At 51.2% G+C, this 14,006-nt stretch overlaps 3 protein-coding genes across 5 annotated transcripts in view; 2 read left to right on the top strand and 1 right to left on the bottom strand.

The window, feature by feature from the left end:
* Positions 1–2,684, top strand: part of RBBP5 (RB binding protein 5, histone lysine methyltransferase complex subunit) — a 37,925-nt gene extending 35,241 nt beyond the window's left edge. For all 3 annotated transcript variants that reach the window (XM_036123869.2, XM_036123868.2, XM_036123870.2), the window contains one exon: positions 619–2,684. In XM_036123869.2, coding sequence (XP_035979762.1) covers positions 619–647 — 29 coding nt within the window. In that variant the 3' untranslated portion in view covers positions 648–2,684. The remainder of the gene's footprint in view (positions 1–618) is intronic.
* A 123-nt stretch (positions 2,685–2,807) lies between these two features.
* Positions 2,808–5,387, top strand: TMEM81 (transmembrane protein 81). The gene has a single exon (XM_078078298.1). The coding sequence runs from the start codon at positions 4,186–4,188 to the stop codon at positions 5,035–5,037; it is 852 nt and encodes a 283-aa protein (XP_077934424.1). The 5' UTR covers positions 2,808–4,185; the 3' UTR covers positions 5,038–5,387.
* A 3,381-nt stretch (positions 5,388–8,768) lies between these two features.
* Positions 8,769–14,006, bottom strand: part of CNTN2 (contactin 2) — a 32,247-nt gene continuing 27,009 nt past the window's right edge. Inside the window, exons 22-23 of the mRNA XM_036123867.2 lie at positions 13,437–13,605; positions 8,769–13,005 (exon numbers count right to left, since the gene is read on the bottom strand). Of these exons, the coding sequence (XP_035979760.2) occupies positions 12,896–13,005; positions 13,437–13,605 (279 nt within the window). The 3' untranslated portion in view covers positions 8,769–12,895. The remainder of the gene's footprint in view (positions 13,006–13,436; positions 13,606–14,006) is intronic.

The raw sequence follows: 14,006 nt of genomic DNA, 5'->3' as shown, positions 1-14,006 counted from the left end.
GATGTCCCTCAGAGGTTGAACAGCTTCTATGGAATAATCAGGGAAGTGTTCATTTGATTTTACTATTGAGGATTTTATTTACTGATCAGTTGTTGGCGCATAGAAATGCCGGCAGTAGGTTTCATTAACATTTCACCATATTGGGATTCTAAGGTGAGGAGAATGTCAGTTAAGGCCCAGGGGTGCTTGGAAAAGGGTCTGTTGCTCATTGTTAATTATTTAGTGACTCATTAATCTAATATATGAAAGATGAAGAGAAGGAGCACCCTAGAATTTCCTTTCCTCTACTTACTGCACTCCTTGGATTATAAAGCATTTATCAACATGTTGGAGAATGGTTAGCAGCTTAGAAAATGTGTAGAACTCTGATCATTTTGTCTTTTTTTCCCCTTTGGGGTAGTACTAAGGGAAGTAGTAGGATGGGAGTTTGGGATTTGGATTATTTGTTGCTTCAGTAAAGAGTAAATGGGAGTTGCGTTGGTTTTAACTTAAAGGGGGAATTCTTAGCGCATGTGGGCGTGTCAGGCATCATCCAGCATCGGTCAGTGTTTCTGGTCATGCACGCTGCTGGTCCAGGTTGATGCTAAAAGACGTCTTTTTTGTGTCTCATCTCTTTAGCAGGGGGAGCAATCTCAGAACTGTTATGAAGACGCTTGAAGTTCTTCGTTCTTCCCCACTTTGCCATCATGTGGCCTCTGGACACTGTGGTCAGTCATTTGAGATTGACTTTAATTTAAAACAAAGGCCTCTCCCTCCAACCCAGGAGGTGGAAGGAGTGAATCGTATATTTGAATGACGAAGTGAATTATGGAAGAAGAGTACACGGCCCTTCCCTTTCAAGCATAAGTCCAAATAGGCTCTCAGGAATGAGCATTTGTGAAGACATCAAACAGGAGTTTTGACTCATTCAGACTTCAATGCTTAGTTATGTGGCTGGAGAAAAGAGACCAGTTTTGCTCATCTAACTATTGTGCCCAGGATCATTTTGACCTGACATTTCCTATCCTATTTGCCTTCCATCCTCCGTGCATGTCCTCGAGTGACTTACTCTCATCTGAAGTTTTGCTGCCGGTATCCTAGAAAAACTTCTGTTGCATATTCTGTCTTCCATTTTTAAACTTAACTCTCTCACCAGATACCTCCTATATTTCCCTATTGTGTACAGAGGATGGGCAGAAAAGAAAGTGCTCGAAAGCTTTCAAGTTTTCAGAAAGGGAAGAAAGATAAGAAAGGCCCCCTCTTCTTAACATACCCCATTTTGCTCAAGAAGCTGGGCTGTAAGAGGGTCAAGGTTTTTCTTTGTTTTCCTTCCATTGCATGTTTTCCTCCGGTAGTGGTTCATTCTCATTAATCATGGTTTTTGAAGATAGCGAGTTTCATCTATCTGCAGCAAAGAATCATCAGTAGTTCATATTGCTTCACCTGTGCTGGTGTCCAGAGAGGGAAACAAACCAAGGGGTCTCTCCACGAGCTTCTTTTTTATTGGGGTGGGGGAATCTATGCAAGGACTAAAGTCAAACCGTCCACAATCAAAGCAGCAACAACACAGTTCAAATCAAAGATCAAGGAAAAAAATTTTTTTTTATCACGTGTGGATCTCTGTCCCTTCCCTTTTGTTGTGACATTTTCCCCTTCTTGTATCCCCGCTCCTCCGTACGACATGTTTTCAGTCTCTTCCTTTCTGTGAAAGGTTGCTTAGCTTTTTAAAAAATTTTTTTACTTCCTGCTTCTTGCTTTTGCTGTTCTTTATATACAGAGTAGCAGATAGGATGGACGTGTACATGAGGTGTTTGAAATTCTCTGAGAATTCTCTGAACCCAGAGTCCCAGGTGTGGAGAGGACTCTCTGCAGAGAGCTTTTAGCTGACCTGGGCTGTCATCGGTGCGGCATCCTCCGGGGAGAGTCCCGCCAACAGCTGGGTGCTCCTGTGGGCAGCCCCACACGAGTGGGTTACCTTTGGGATTTTAGGATAGCAATCAAAGTAGACTTACATCAGGAAGAGCCTCTTTCTCCTGCTCCATCTTTTAGAACCAAAATATTCAGTAGTTGAAGTAAGAGCTCCCCCTGAGTCAGTTGCAAAATGCTTGTATTTTTAGCCGCCATGGCTTTTTTCGGCTTTTTTCCTTAAATGCTCATTTTGTGAATTTCATTTCTTATTTCACATCCTACCAGTGGTTGAGATTGGCAGGTGGCTCACTGGATGGGTTTTTTGTTTTGCACACATTGTTTCCATTCCATTTCTCTGTGGACATGCACCGCGATCTCGATCTTGCACAAACTGTGATACGGAAGGTCTCTGCCCTCCTTACAGGGGCAGAGTAGCTCCGTGTCCTCTGCCTGTGTGTTGGGATGTTTCTGCCATGTCCGGACACCTCCTCGACTGGCTCCTGAGAAGATCGGCTTCAGCCCTGCCAGATGGTGTCTGGCAGCACTTCCTAATAATTATTTATGCTTTGGGAATTTTTTTCAGCTCCTGAAACCTTCTATCCAGTTTGATTTTTTTCTCAATATGTACAATATATGCGTATTCTCTTCTCTTTTGTCATTCCTCCCCCCCATCCGCCCCATCCCGCCATTTCGTTTTTTAACGTTCCATAGTTTTGTACAAGACGAGACTTAGCCTTGGGTTACTTCTTGCTGAAGCTTTAATGCTTTGTAAATAAAATCGGATGTTTATTAAAGAATAGGTGTGGATGTTGGTTTGTGGACGCTGCTTCTGAAACTCACTAGCCCCTTTGATTTGTAGGACAGGAAATGCAGTTTACTGATGTTAGATCTTTCTGTGCAAAGATGCAGACCTGGGAGGAGTAGGGGGTGCTCGGGGAGTCCAGAGTTCTGGACAAGATTATAAATGAATGAATCAAGCAAAGAGTTGGTGTTATACCACAAAGATCATCTAGGAATGATCTCTCTCCAGATTCTTTAACTCCGTAAGTGTGTGTAAGTACTCGGCAGAGGCCATGTGCTGGGGGATATTCTGGATATTACAAAAACACATTCGAGGGCATTCCTCCCTTCCAAGGATCTTTCTTAAAATGTAAGTACTGTTAAATTCCTCTTTATTTGACTTTTTTTTTCCCCTTAGATTAAATTGCTTTCAAACTCAAAGACTATTTAAGTCTTTGGTTTTAATCATTGTCAAATCTGAGTGTCTACCACTCATTTTTTTTTGTTGTTGTTGTTCTGGGACTAAGAATCTGTCTTTGACGTCATAGCTGTTTCATAGCAACCTTGACCCAAGTGAATGATGAGCTCCTCTGTTCTGTGGAGGTAAGGGAGTAGGCCGAGAGGTGGGCAGGATTATGTATCCCCCCCCCCCAAAAATACCTTCAGTGCCCTTGGGAGGGAAGAGTGTCTAGAATGGGGAGAGGGGCTGTATTGGGTATCGCCCCTCTTGCGGATAAACATTTGGATTCTAAAAGGGCAGCTCGGTCCTTGTCTTCATGAATTTTTCATTTCTATTTAAAATTCCTTACCTGTGAACAGTGTTTCACACTTTACAAAGTGTTTTCATGTACAGTTTATCATTTATTGCCCAAAGTGACCCTCCTGAAGTAGGCCAGGTGGTCTTAATTTACAAAGGAGGAAATAGAAATTCAGGAAGGATTGATCACTTGGCTTCCAGTCCATAGTTCTTAATTCTTTTTTACAGAAGGGTTTAGGAGCCTTTGAAGTCAATAATAACTTAATGCAAGGTAATCCTCTTTTATTTATTTATTTTTTTAGACCTGGTATTTGATTTCTTGGCCAGATTTAACTGGGGTTTCGAAGCCCTTTAATTTGGATCGTACAGTTCAGAGAGGGGAGGCAGGGGTGAGGAAGAATAGCTTTGCTATGCATTTGAAGTAATTTGGACATTGACTTCAGAAGCTGAAATCTCTTCGTCTTTGTCTTCCCGAGAGGGTGGATTTAAGTTCATTACAAGGGCGTGGACAGAATGGGGACTGGTGAGGTGGTCACCGACAAGCAAGAGCTAGTAAAGCAGCAACGTGGTGACTTTTTCCCTGCCTGTGGCCTCATCTGTTCATAAGGACTGGGTTTGTGTTGATCGAGTTGCAGTGTTTCATTGACAACGGGTGCGTCCTGTGTTTTGACGCTGAAGGAGAGCTTGTGTCAAGGGAGTGAAGTGACGCCATAGAGGATTCAGCTGGGACAACCTCGGGTGCCGGCTGACGGAGGTGAGACATGAGGACCTCGGCCGCTGGTTTCCTCCTCGGGAGCCTGGTGTTGGCCTTTGGTCTGCCTTTGGTGGTGACTTTACCAAAAACACTGGCCATCCCGAAGAAACTGCAGCAAGCCGTGGGGAGGGTTATTGTCAATGCCACCAGCTGCACGGTCACCTGTGGCCTTGGCTATAAGGAGGAGACCGTCTGCGAGGTGGGCCCTGATGGCGTGAGAAGGAAGTGTACGTCTCAGCGCTTGGAATGTCTGACCAACTGGATCTGTGGGATGCTCCATTTCACCGTTCTCATAGGGAAGGAATTCGAGCTGAGCTGCCTGAGTTCAGACATCCTGGAGGTGGGGAGGGAAGCTTTCCGGTTCACCTGGCGACTTGCTCGCGGTATCATCTCAACTGATGATGAAATCTTCAGACCCTTCCGGGCCAGCTCGCACTTCGTGAGGTTTGAGTCTATTCAGGAGTATGACTCTGGGACATACCGGTGTGATGTGCAGCTGTTAAGAAACTTGAGGCTTGTCAAGAGGCTCTATTTTGGGCTGCGGGTCCTTCCTCCTAACTTGGTGAACCTGAATTTCCATCAGTCCCTTACTGAGCATCAGAAGTTAGTCGATAAGGGCCTGGAAGTGAATCTGGACAATGGTTCTAAGCCTCACGGCCCACCGTGGAAAAAGAAGGTGGCTGTAGCTTTGGGAATAGGGATTACCAGTGGAGTAGCTGGTGGTGTGTTGGTGATCATTGCCCTGGGCAGTGGGCTGAGGCTGATCTACAGCAGTACCGGCCTTGAGTCCTTCAGAGCCTCCCTCCGGAAAGGCTGGCTGCCCAGGAACCTGCTGGGCCCGTTCAGGAAGCCAGGCTAGCTTTTTAAAGGAGTATCTGGTGGTCTGATTGTGGCCTGGCTAGGAGGGAGGGCTTCCACTGCCAAAGGAGTGAGTGGGGCACATGGAGAGGGGCAACATCATGGTAGCGCGATGGGCAGTACTCCAGATGGATCTCGTCCTGGTCTTCCTGCCACTAGGCCCCCAGAAAGCCTAACCGTAGGCACCGCTGCTGCTCCTGGGAAGAGTTCCAGCTTCCGGGTTTGCATTCGCTATCTCTTACAACTAGATGCCTCTCCACCTCTGTCCCTTCTGAGCAGTATAATCACATAGAAGGACGTGTTAATAGCTTTTCTAGTGGAAACCTTTTTTTCCTCTTCAATAAAAATCATTCATAGTAGCTGCGTGGAGACTAACCTTCTCTACTCTTTAGTTAAAAATCTCTTGCATCTGTTTAAATTGTCCCATAATCTGTCCAGCTTTCCTTTTCCTCTGATTTCTTAGAACAGACATTGCACACATTGCTTTGTAGGAGGGCATATGCCCTCTTGTGGCGGAGCCAGGGCTGTTAGTAATGACATCTGACCTGGGTATGTTAACAGTCACTAAATGTTAATAAGTTGTCTGCCCCTTCTGCACTCCATGGGCGAACCCTCTGTGTGCGGTGTTAAATTGATTCCTGGTGGAACACTGGATTCTTCACGTCTGGTAGGTTTCCCCGGAACAGTTCCTCGACTTGCTCCCTGCTCCTATCCTCCTTGCTCTTCCAATGCCCTGAAGCATGTGTTCCTGGAGAATCAAGTGTATTAATTTCTTCGAGCAGCCAAGGCTGCCCAAGGAAGGACTAAGACCTTCCTACCTCCATAGGAAATCAGTCCTAAGACCCTCAGGGGCCATTCAGACTGTGTGAGATGATAATTGGCTTATGGGATTGTCAAGGAGAAGGCTCTTGGCCACCAGCTGAGCTAATTCTGAGAGAATTTGGAGCATTTCTTCCCCTTACTTTTTCTCTAGCTGCAGACGTGGGGTAGATGTGAAGACTTGGACTCTAGTGGTCCTTTCTCTGTGTGTCTGAATCACCCGGATGAGCTTTTAAAGAATGAGATTCCTGAACCCCAACCCCGAGGATCCTAATAACTCAGTTTAAATTATGGCTAATGGCTCTCTATTATTTTACTGTTAAAAATAATTTCAGGGGCGCCTGGCTGGCTCAGTTGGAGTGTGCGACTCTTGATCTCGGGGTTGAGTTCGACCCCCCATGTTGGGTGTAGAACTGAATTAAAAAAACAGTTAAGATAATTTCAACCCCATAGAAAAGTGGAAAGAAAAATTTGATGACAACCCATAGATCCTCTACTTAGATTCACCAGTTGTGAATGTTTTTCTATGTTTATCTTTCTCTCTAAATAGATGCTGATTTTACTGAATCACTTGTGAGTTAGTCACAGACTTTGTGACCCTTTACTCCAAAATGATGTACGCATCTGCTAATGAAGACATTCTCCTGTAGGACTACAGTATCTTCATCCCACCTCAGAAAATTAACAATTCCCTAATCTTACGTATGGTTGATACTTCATCTTCCTGGCTTCTAAAATCTTAAGAGCCTTTTCATTGTTGATCCAGGATCAAGTGAAGCTTCACATGATACATTTGGTTGTTTCTCTTAAGTCTTATTTTACAACAGACCTGCATTTTTGTTGTTGTTCATGACACTGATTTCATCCAAGAGTCAAGCCGGTTGTCTTGGATAGTGACGCACCATCCAGGTTTGTCATGATTGTCCCCCGATGAGATTCCTGAGGAACAGATCTTCCACAGTTTTGACCACAGCCACCCGCAAATGGTGTGTGCTCCTTGTATCACCTCGGGCACACGGTGGCACGGTGACTCACTGCTGATGAGTGTGGTGATTCGGTTACGGTGCTGACTGCCAGGTCTCTTCAAAGGTGTATATTTTTTCCTCTTGTAATTAGTAATTTGTTGGGGGGGGATACTTTGTGATATTCCTAATAACCATTAACGCCTCAGAATCCATTCATGATCCTTGCCTATTGCCTGCCGGGAACTGTAGAATGGCAACGCTAACATGCCCTTCCTTGACTATATTCATTAGCCTGCATTTTTCTGTAAAGAACAGCTGCTCTATTTATTTTTGAGGATGCTCCATGGATTCTCTTTTTCAGTGAATTATATATAATCCATGACTGTTGTCCTATTTTTGATGTTTAAGTTGTCCCCAATTTTGGCTGGTAGGAATCTCTTCAAGTCAGCTCTTTTCGTCCTTTTGTTGTGGTCCCATTTGACCTGGAGCATGTCCTTGCTTTCTAGAACAACAAGATGCCTTAGATCCACATTTGGACTTTGTTTTCTCCAAACCCAAACCTGCTGTTTCTCCAAGGGATTCTGGTTCCCTTTTAGTGTGGGGAGTAGTATTCAGGAGGCAAGGTCTGGGTGCTAGGTGTGCTCACAGCCACTGGGGAGTCATGCCCTTAGACCCTTTCAGTGTCCCCGATACACATAGATCATGAGTTCAGAGCGTCTCTGTTTTTCAGAGTGGGAGGGTGCGACGAGAGGATGCTGTGCCTGGAAGGGCAGGAGGGAGGGGATCACCTAGGGCCTCAGTTCAGGGCCGGGCGGTTTGCTCAAGCACTCGGGAGAGCGCTTGCTGGTCTTGAGGATAAAGCAATGTCTTTGATCTAATGAACTCAGTACGGCATGGCTGAGGGGGGGGCGCTGACGGGGGCAGCTCCCCATTTTACAGCCACAGAGCCAGACCCGAGGCAGGGGGTGAGGAGCTCGGCCGGCACCTGTCGCAAGCCAGCAGGATGCGTGCGATGGGAGCCTGTGCAGCTCTGGGCTCACAGCCCTCTGTGCTTGGGGCTCTGAAATTTTGACTCTGAGACCGCAAAGGGTTTGAACAGGCAGGAGGAAAACAAACACCCCAAACCCTCCGATGTGTCAGTAAAGACAGGAACTCCGTCCAGTTCATTGAATTCTGTGCATGTGATCTGCCTCTGGAGGGAAGGTGAACCACATGCTGACTAAAATTTGGGTTCCAGACTGGCCGGTGCTCCCAGCAGCCCCTCTGGGTGCAAGGTGGAAGGGATTAGCCCACTGTCCTGCTGCCCTCGGGCCGGCCCCTCTTGGGGGCTCCCGGTCGGCTCTGGGCATGTAGCTCAGCCCCGAGGGGCAGGGGCTCTGCTCACCCTTGTCTCCCTCTGCCCGGACAGGGGCGCCAGGGCGCAGTCGGCACGGAACCCTGCCTGTTCTGCACCGAGAGACTCGAGCACTCGCAGGGCTGCGCACATGTGTCACCGTGCACGTGTGTCTCAGATGCAAGGGAGGCCTGATGAGTGTGTGTTGAGTGCAGGAGAGAATGTGGCCGCTGTCAAACGTGAGTAGGGATTCACAGCCTCCTGGCACCGTCTTGCTAGGTGGGGGTCACTGTGTCCCTGCGGGGGGGAAGGCTTCCCTTTGGTACCATTGAGTCACCGCTGTCAAACGTCTGAAAAGCCAGGGAAGCCTGAAGCCCCGTTTGCGCCCCTGTGCTGGGTAGAGCCCGCGTGGGTTCTGCTTGGGCCTGCCTTACAGGTCCTTGGCCTCATTCTCCCCTGTCCCAGGCCTGCGCGACGCAGTAGGGGACTGTGTGCTGTGACTTCCTTCGAGCTGACCGTGTGAAGGGGGGCGGGCGCTGGCGACCGGCCTGGGCCAGAGAACAGGACGGACCGTGCGCTCTAGCCTGATGATAAACACCCACAGCAGGTGCCCACTGCCCAGCACGTTGAGAAATCATCTTTATTTAAGAACTGCCTGCTACCAGAGTCAATAAATAACTACCATCAGAAGTACAAGGGAGACGAACAATAGGCCAGTGGAAGTGGTTCCATTTCAACAAGAACGGGGTCGAGTCAGGGGGTCTGATGGAGCCCTCGCCCTCGCCCAGCCGTGAGCCTGTGAGCCTGCAGGCCCTGGATGGGGCTGGGTAAGTTGGAGTCTGGGGGCCAAGGCAGGGTGCACCCCATCGAAGGGCGCTAGGCTCCCTGGGGCTCTAGGCAAACTTATCTGGCCTATTTTTTCCCCCGTCTTCAGTTTCCCTTTATTCTCCTGCCTTCTCAAAGCCTATGACCATATATACAGCTACCAGGCCCCTCTTTCCATGCAGCTTTTAGAAGTCCCTTACAGATGCCCACCTAATCCCTCACACCCCTCCAGGAGCCTCTCGGGCAACCTCGTTCATCCCAGGACGAAGCCCCGCTTAGGTCTGACCTGGGGAAACGGCACCACACCTGGGCCTCGGAACCAGGTTTGAGGCTACCCCTAGCCCGCCAGCACTACCCTCTGGTTGGCGGTTGCATTCTGAGCCAGGAAGAGAAAAGAGAGTCCTCCAGGTGGGGAGGAGATGAAAGGGAGTGAAGCATCCTTAGCCAGCTTGGGTTCTTGCCCTGAGGAGCCTCCACGGCCCCTGGGGCTGCCAAGAGGCTCTGTCCGCCGCCAAGGAGTGCCCGAGGTGAGCCTCCCCACTTCGTGACAGTGACTGTGGTCGCTCCACCTATGGGAAGGGGCCACAGCGGGGAGGAGTGCCAAGACTCTTCCTGTGCTGACCGCAGAATCGCGGTCCTGCAGGACACTCAACAGCATCTCCTCACCCTCCAGACTTTACCGGGCTTAGACCCCAGACCGACAGCTGTCAGAATTCCCCAGAGGCCCCTAGAAGAGGAAGCAGCCTCTTCATCCCTCATCCCGGGCTCTCCCTGCAGAAGCTCTTCCTGATGTCGGACCTCAGATTCTGTTATTTTATCAAAAGAAAAAGAGCCCCTCCTCATGGCTTTTCCGTTCCCCGGCCCATCTCTGTCATTTGACGACCTGAATGCAAGTGGATAGCCTGACCTTGCTGGCCCCCAAGACCTGAGCTGGAGAGAGCTCCTGTCTGCCTGAGGGCAAGGTATACATCGAGACTGTTAGAGCAACAAGGACCAAGTAGCCAAGACCAGGGGGCAGAGGGCCCTGTAGGCTGAGCCCAAACGTAGGCAGAACGGAGAGACTGTTCCCCGCAGCCCTGAGGCCGTGTCTCCAGGCTGTCTCTGTCCCTAGTCCTCAAGGCACTTACTGGCCACTAAGCTGTGGGTAAAGGACTTCTTTGTGGCTGTCCCTCTTGTCGCCTCCTCTGGGGCTTGGTGTGTGGGAGAGGAGAGATCCAGAATCGAGTACTGACCACAGCAGGGGCGAGACTCAGCCTATGTGAGCAGAGAAGGTGGAAATCAGAGGCCCCCGGGCAGGAAGGGGCTCTTCTGTGTAAGCCACCTCAGCTGGGGGCTATTCTATTTTATGCGCTTGCATGTCCTGCAGTCACCCACTGTCTTACTGAACCCGAATCCGTCCTCTGCCTGACATCTGAGGCTGCAGGTGCATGAGTTTCCAGACAGCTCTGCATCCCCCGGACAAGTTCTGGTGAGGTTTTCCTGGGCTGAGTTTTCCTAGTTAAAAGCCCTTGCTAGGTTTTCCAGACGGTCTGCTCTCCTCCCCTTTGCCAAGGGGCCTCATTAGAACTAAGGTTCTTAGTCACGAGTGCCTTTTGCCTGAAGCAAGCTCAGGGACCTCAGCCTCCCGCTCCCTGTTGGGCCCCGTGCACACCGGCTCATCCTTCCCGCCCCAGCATCTACACACCCGTCCTCCTGCTTCCCCTGCCACAGCCCGAGGCAGTGAGGAAAAACTCAGCTAAGCCTTAGAAGAAGGTTTTTTTTTTGTTTTTTACCCTCAGCATCCCCTTTCTGATAGAGCTGGGGACAGGCGGGATCCCAGCCACAGGGGACCAGGAAGGGTGCTAGACCATTTGGGGTCTCTGTGTTCAGCGTGTGGTCACTTAGCTGAGCCCCCAGCACCTCGCCTAGGGGGAGGGGAGGATGGATAGGAGCAGGTGAGGAGGGTTTGGTCAGTGGCTCCAGGGAGGCGGTCCCGGGCCGGGGCTGGAGTGGTGGGTGCAGCGGTGGCCCGGAGAAGTGGTGTGAGCTGACATTTTTAAAAAATTGTAGCGGGTAAACATCAACAGAAACCTGCCCAGGAAAACAGAGCAGGACTTAAAAGTTAAAAACCCATAACAAAATAGAGCTCTAACTGTAAACTACAGAAGCCAGGCTCTGGGGTCCTCCACGGGCCTGTCCCTTACGAGATGCCTGTCTCGCTGCTCCCGTAAGTGAAGGGCCACCTGTCAGAGCATGGGCTTTGGGGTTTCCTGGTCGTGTCACCACTGCTGCCTGGGTTTGGGGAATCCCTGTCCTTGCTTTGGCCCCTTTTCTTGGAGCCAGGGTAAGGGCAGCAGGGGGCTTCAAGCCAGCACTGCATGTCGAGGGCCCAGCAGAAGTTTGGCTTGGAAGGCGAAGGACCAATGTCTCCTGGCATTGGCCCATGCCTTGGGCGGGGACCCAGCCATGCCGGTCACCCCACGATGACCCACCTGAACCTCCTGAAGCAGAATTGTCATAGCCCACCACCTTTCTTAAGACCTTCTTAACCAGGCCATAGCCATTCGGTGCTGCCCCCTTCCTCTGGACAGACAGCCCGGAATAGGAAGGTAGGACAGGCTGTGTGACCTTGGGAAGTCCCTCACCCTTCCGTTTCCTCATCTGTAAAGTGAGGGGCTAGGGCAGGTCGAGCTCGAAAGCCTCCTCCAGCTCTGTTGTCCCGTGACTGGGAATGTACCCAGAGCGCATGATTTATTAATGCCTTTTTCTCCGGGGGAAATGCAAAAGAGCAGTCGGAGGTGGCCTGGGCGACAGGTCTGGTCAGGTGGCCCAGGGCATTCCTGGGAGCAGGCAGGGCCGCAGGTATCCTTGGCCCTTCTGGGAAGACTCCCGACTGCAGAATGCACAGAACTGAGGCCGCCTCCCTGTCCCCAGGCTTGTGCGAGTCTGCTGGAGAGCGGCGGCCCGGGGCCCGCAGGCCCAGCGGGAGGCAGGGGGTGGGTGCATGAGCCCGGTCTCCCATCTCCTGCCCACACCCTGGAGGAGCTGTGCAGGATGGGTCTTGGTGGGGTGGGGGGACCTCCCCAAGATAAGCCCTTTAGTCACTCGGCCACCGGTGGTGGCTTCTGTCACTCTGGGGGTGACAGGGTCAGGTTGGCAGTGTTGGCTAAGACAGCAGCGTCACCTGCCTTGGGACTATGCCTCAGGCCAAGTCTGGTGCCCCTTTCTACCGAGTGTCCCAGCCTCTCAATCCCTTTGAGCTCCCACCCTCAGCAGTCTGGAGTATCATCCCCCAAAGCTGCAGGGACTCAGGCTCCTGGCCTCGGACTCTGGCGCACTGGTTTTCAGCCACATGGGTAGGTGGCAGGGGCCTCTAGGGGGCATCGAGGACAATGTCAGGGTCCAGCTGTGCGGCCCCTGGGGAAAGTAGGGGAGTTCTTGGTCCTGGGTCTGGCTCTATTCTTAGACTAAGGGACGTTGATGTTTATGCTTTGTCCTACTGCAGCCCATTGGTGTCCAGTGTTCCCACTGGGCCAGGCACTCTGCTCCCAGGGGGCGGAGTGCGTCTGCGGGACCAGAGCGCCATCTTCCCCGATGTGCCGATACGTGTTTCAAACCCCCTTCTTCCCATGGGCCTGTTCCTTCCGTCCAGGCGCCCCAGAGGGCCCAGGCATAGGGTTCAGTATCATCATGGAAGTTACTGCCTGGTGTCTTTTGATTTAAAGAAAAAGAAATCCTTGCACGGGTTCTATCCTGTGGCAGAATATGAAATATCCTACCTCCTACAAAAAAGGGCACTGTTTAAAATAGGTACTGAAAGCCAGCCATTCTCAGGCCCTGTGTTGGGCCACCTTGGCATCAGGAAGGGGCCAGGGCCAGCTGGCTGTGTCCATCAGAGGCGGGGGTCCGGCTGTGGCAGAGAGGGAGGGGTGCCAAGATCAGAGCTCCAGGTAGCCTGCGAGGACCAGAATCGCCATCAATGAGGAGAGAATGGTGCCAGGATGTGGGGCCGGGCTGATTGCAGAGTTCTCCACCATCATGCTTGTGCCTGAAACCAGCAGGTGGAAAAGTGGGGCTGTGTCCCCTGGGCTTGGGGCCAGCCTGCCCCCGACCCACCCCCAGGACAGGATCCAAACCTTGGCTAAGGAGACTCGGGGAGGGCGGCTTCAGGGCTGGGAGGTGTTCTCAGCCCTGCTCCTACAGCATTTTGTAAGACCTTTGCTTCTGCAGTCTCGAGACCGGCCCTGTACCCCGTGAAGGGAGCTCACTCCTCCCTGGCCCTCAGGGATGTGTGGGGGTGGGGGACGGGTGGTGGGGAGGGCCGTGCCAGGACTCGGTTACACTCAGTTCCTGCCTCCCTTCCTCTTTCCCCTGGGGGTCTGGCTGAGTTGGGGTTGGTTTGGGTGGGAATGGTTCCTTCATCAAGCATCCGGATGGACCCTGATGCTCCTGGGGGATAAGGTGGGGAAGAGACAGCACCTCCATTCCTCACAATGTGGACTTCTGCTGGGGTCCCATCCCCTCCAGGCCCTGTGGTCCGAATCTGCACGAGGGCATGGCCGATGTCTTCCGGAACGGCAATGTCTATCCAGTTCCTGCTGGTGAGGTGGAGCGTGGGAGTCGGGTGTAAGTCATTCTGGTACAGCATCTGTGGGGAGGAGGTTAGCCAAGGTAGAGTTTACTTACAGCCTCTGATTCTTCTCTTCCCCAGCTCTGGGCACTGGGAGGTGCCCATTCGGTGCTGGTCCTCACCTTTCCTGTTGCCCGTTGACCCAGACCAGGCTCTTGAACAAGCTCCTCACTGGTGGGAGGAAAGCTTGCAAGCAGCTGAACCATCTTTGCAGACTCCTTAGGCTGGAAGGACCCTCAGACTTCACCTAGTCCATCGCCGCCCCCTTGAGCCCTGTCTTCCCACCGTCCTCCCTTCAGCCCCTTTTCTTCTGTCTCTGCTGCAAGCTACCTATATTTTGTGTCTCCGACAATCCCAAACTCTGCTTACGTCTGACTCGGAGCCCTCTTGCTCCACACTGCAGCTCCCTCTGTCCCCTG

The sequence above is a fragment of the Halichoerus grypus genome, chromosome 7 (assembly GCF_964656455.1).
Source record: "Halichoerus grypus chromosome 7, mHalGry1.hap1.1, whole genome shotgun sequence".
NCBI classification, from domain to species: domain Eukaryota; kingdom Metazoa; phylum Chordata; class Mammalia; order Carnivora; family Phocidae; genus Halichoerus; species Halichoerus grypus.
Note: the sequence above shows the minus strand (reverse complement) of the source record. Positions and strands in the feature narration are given on the sequence as shown.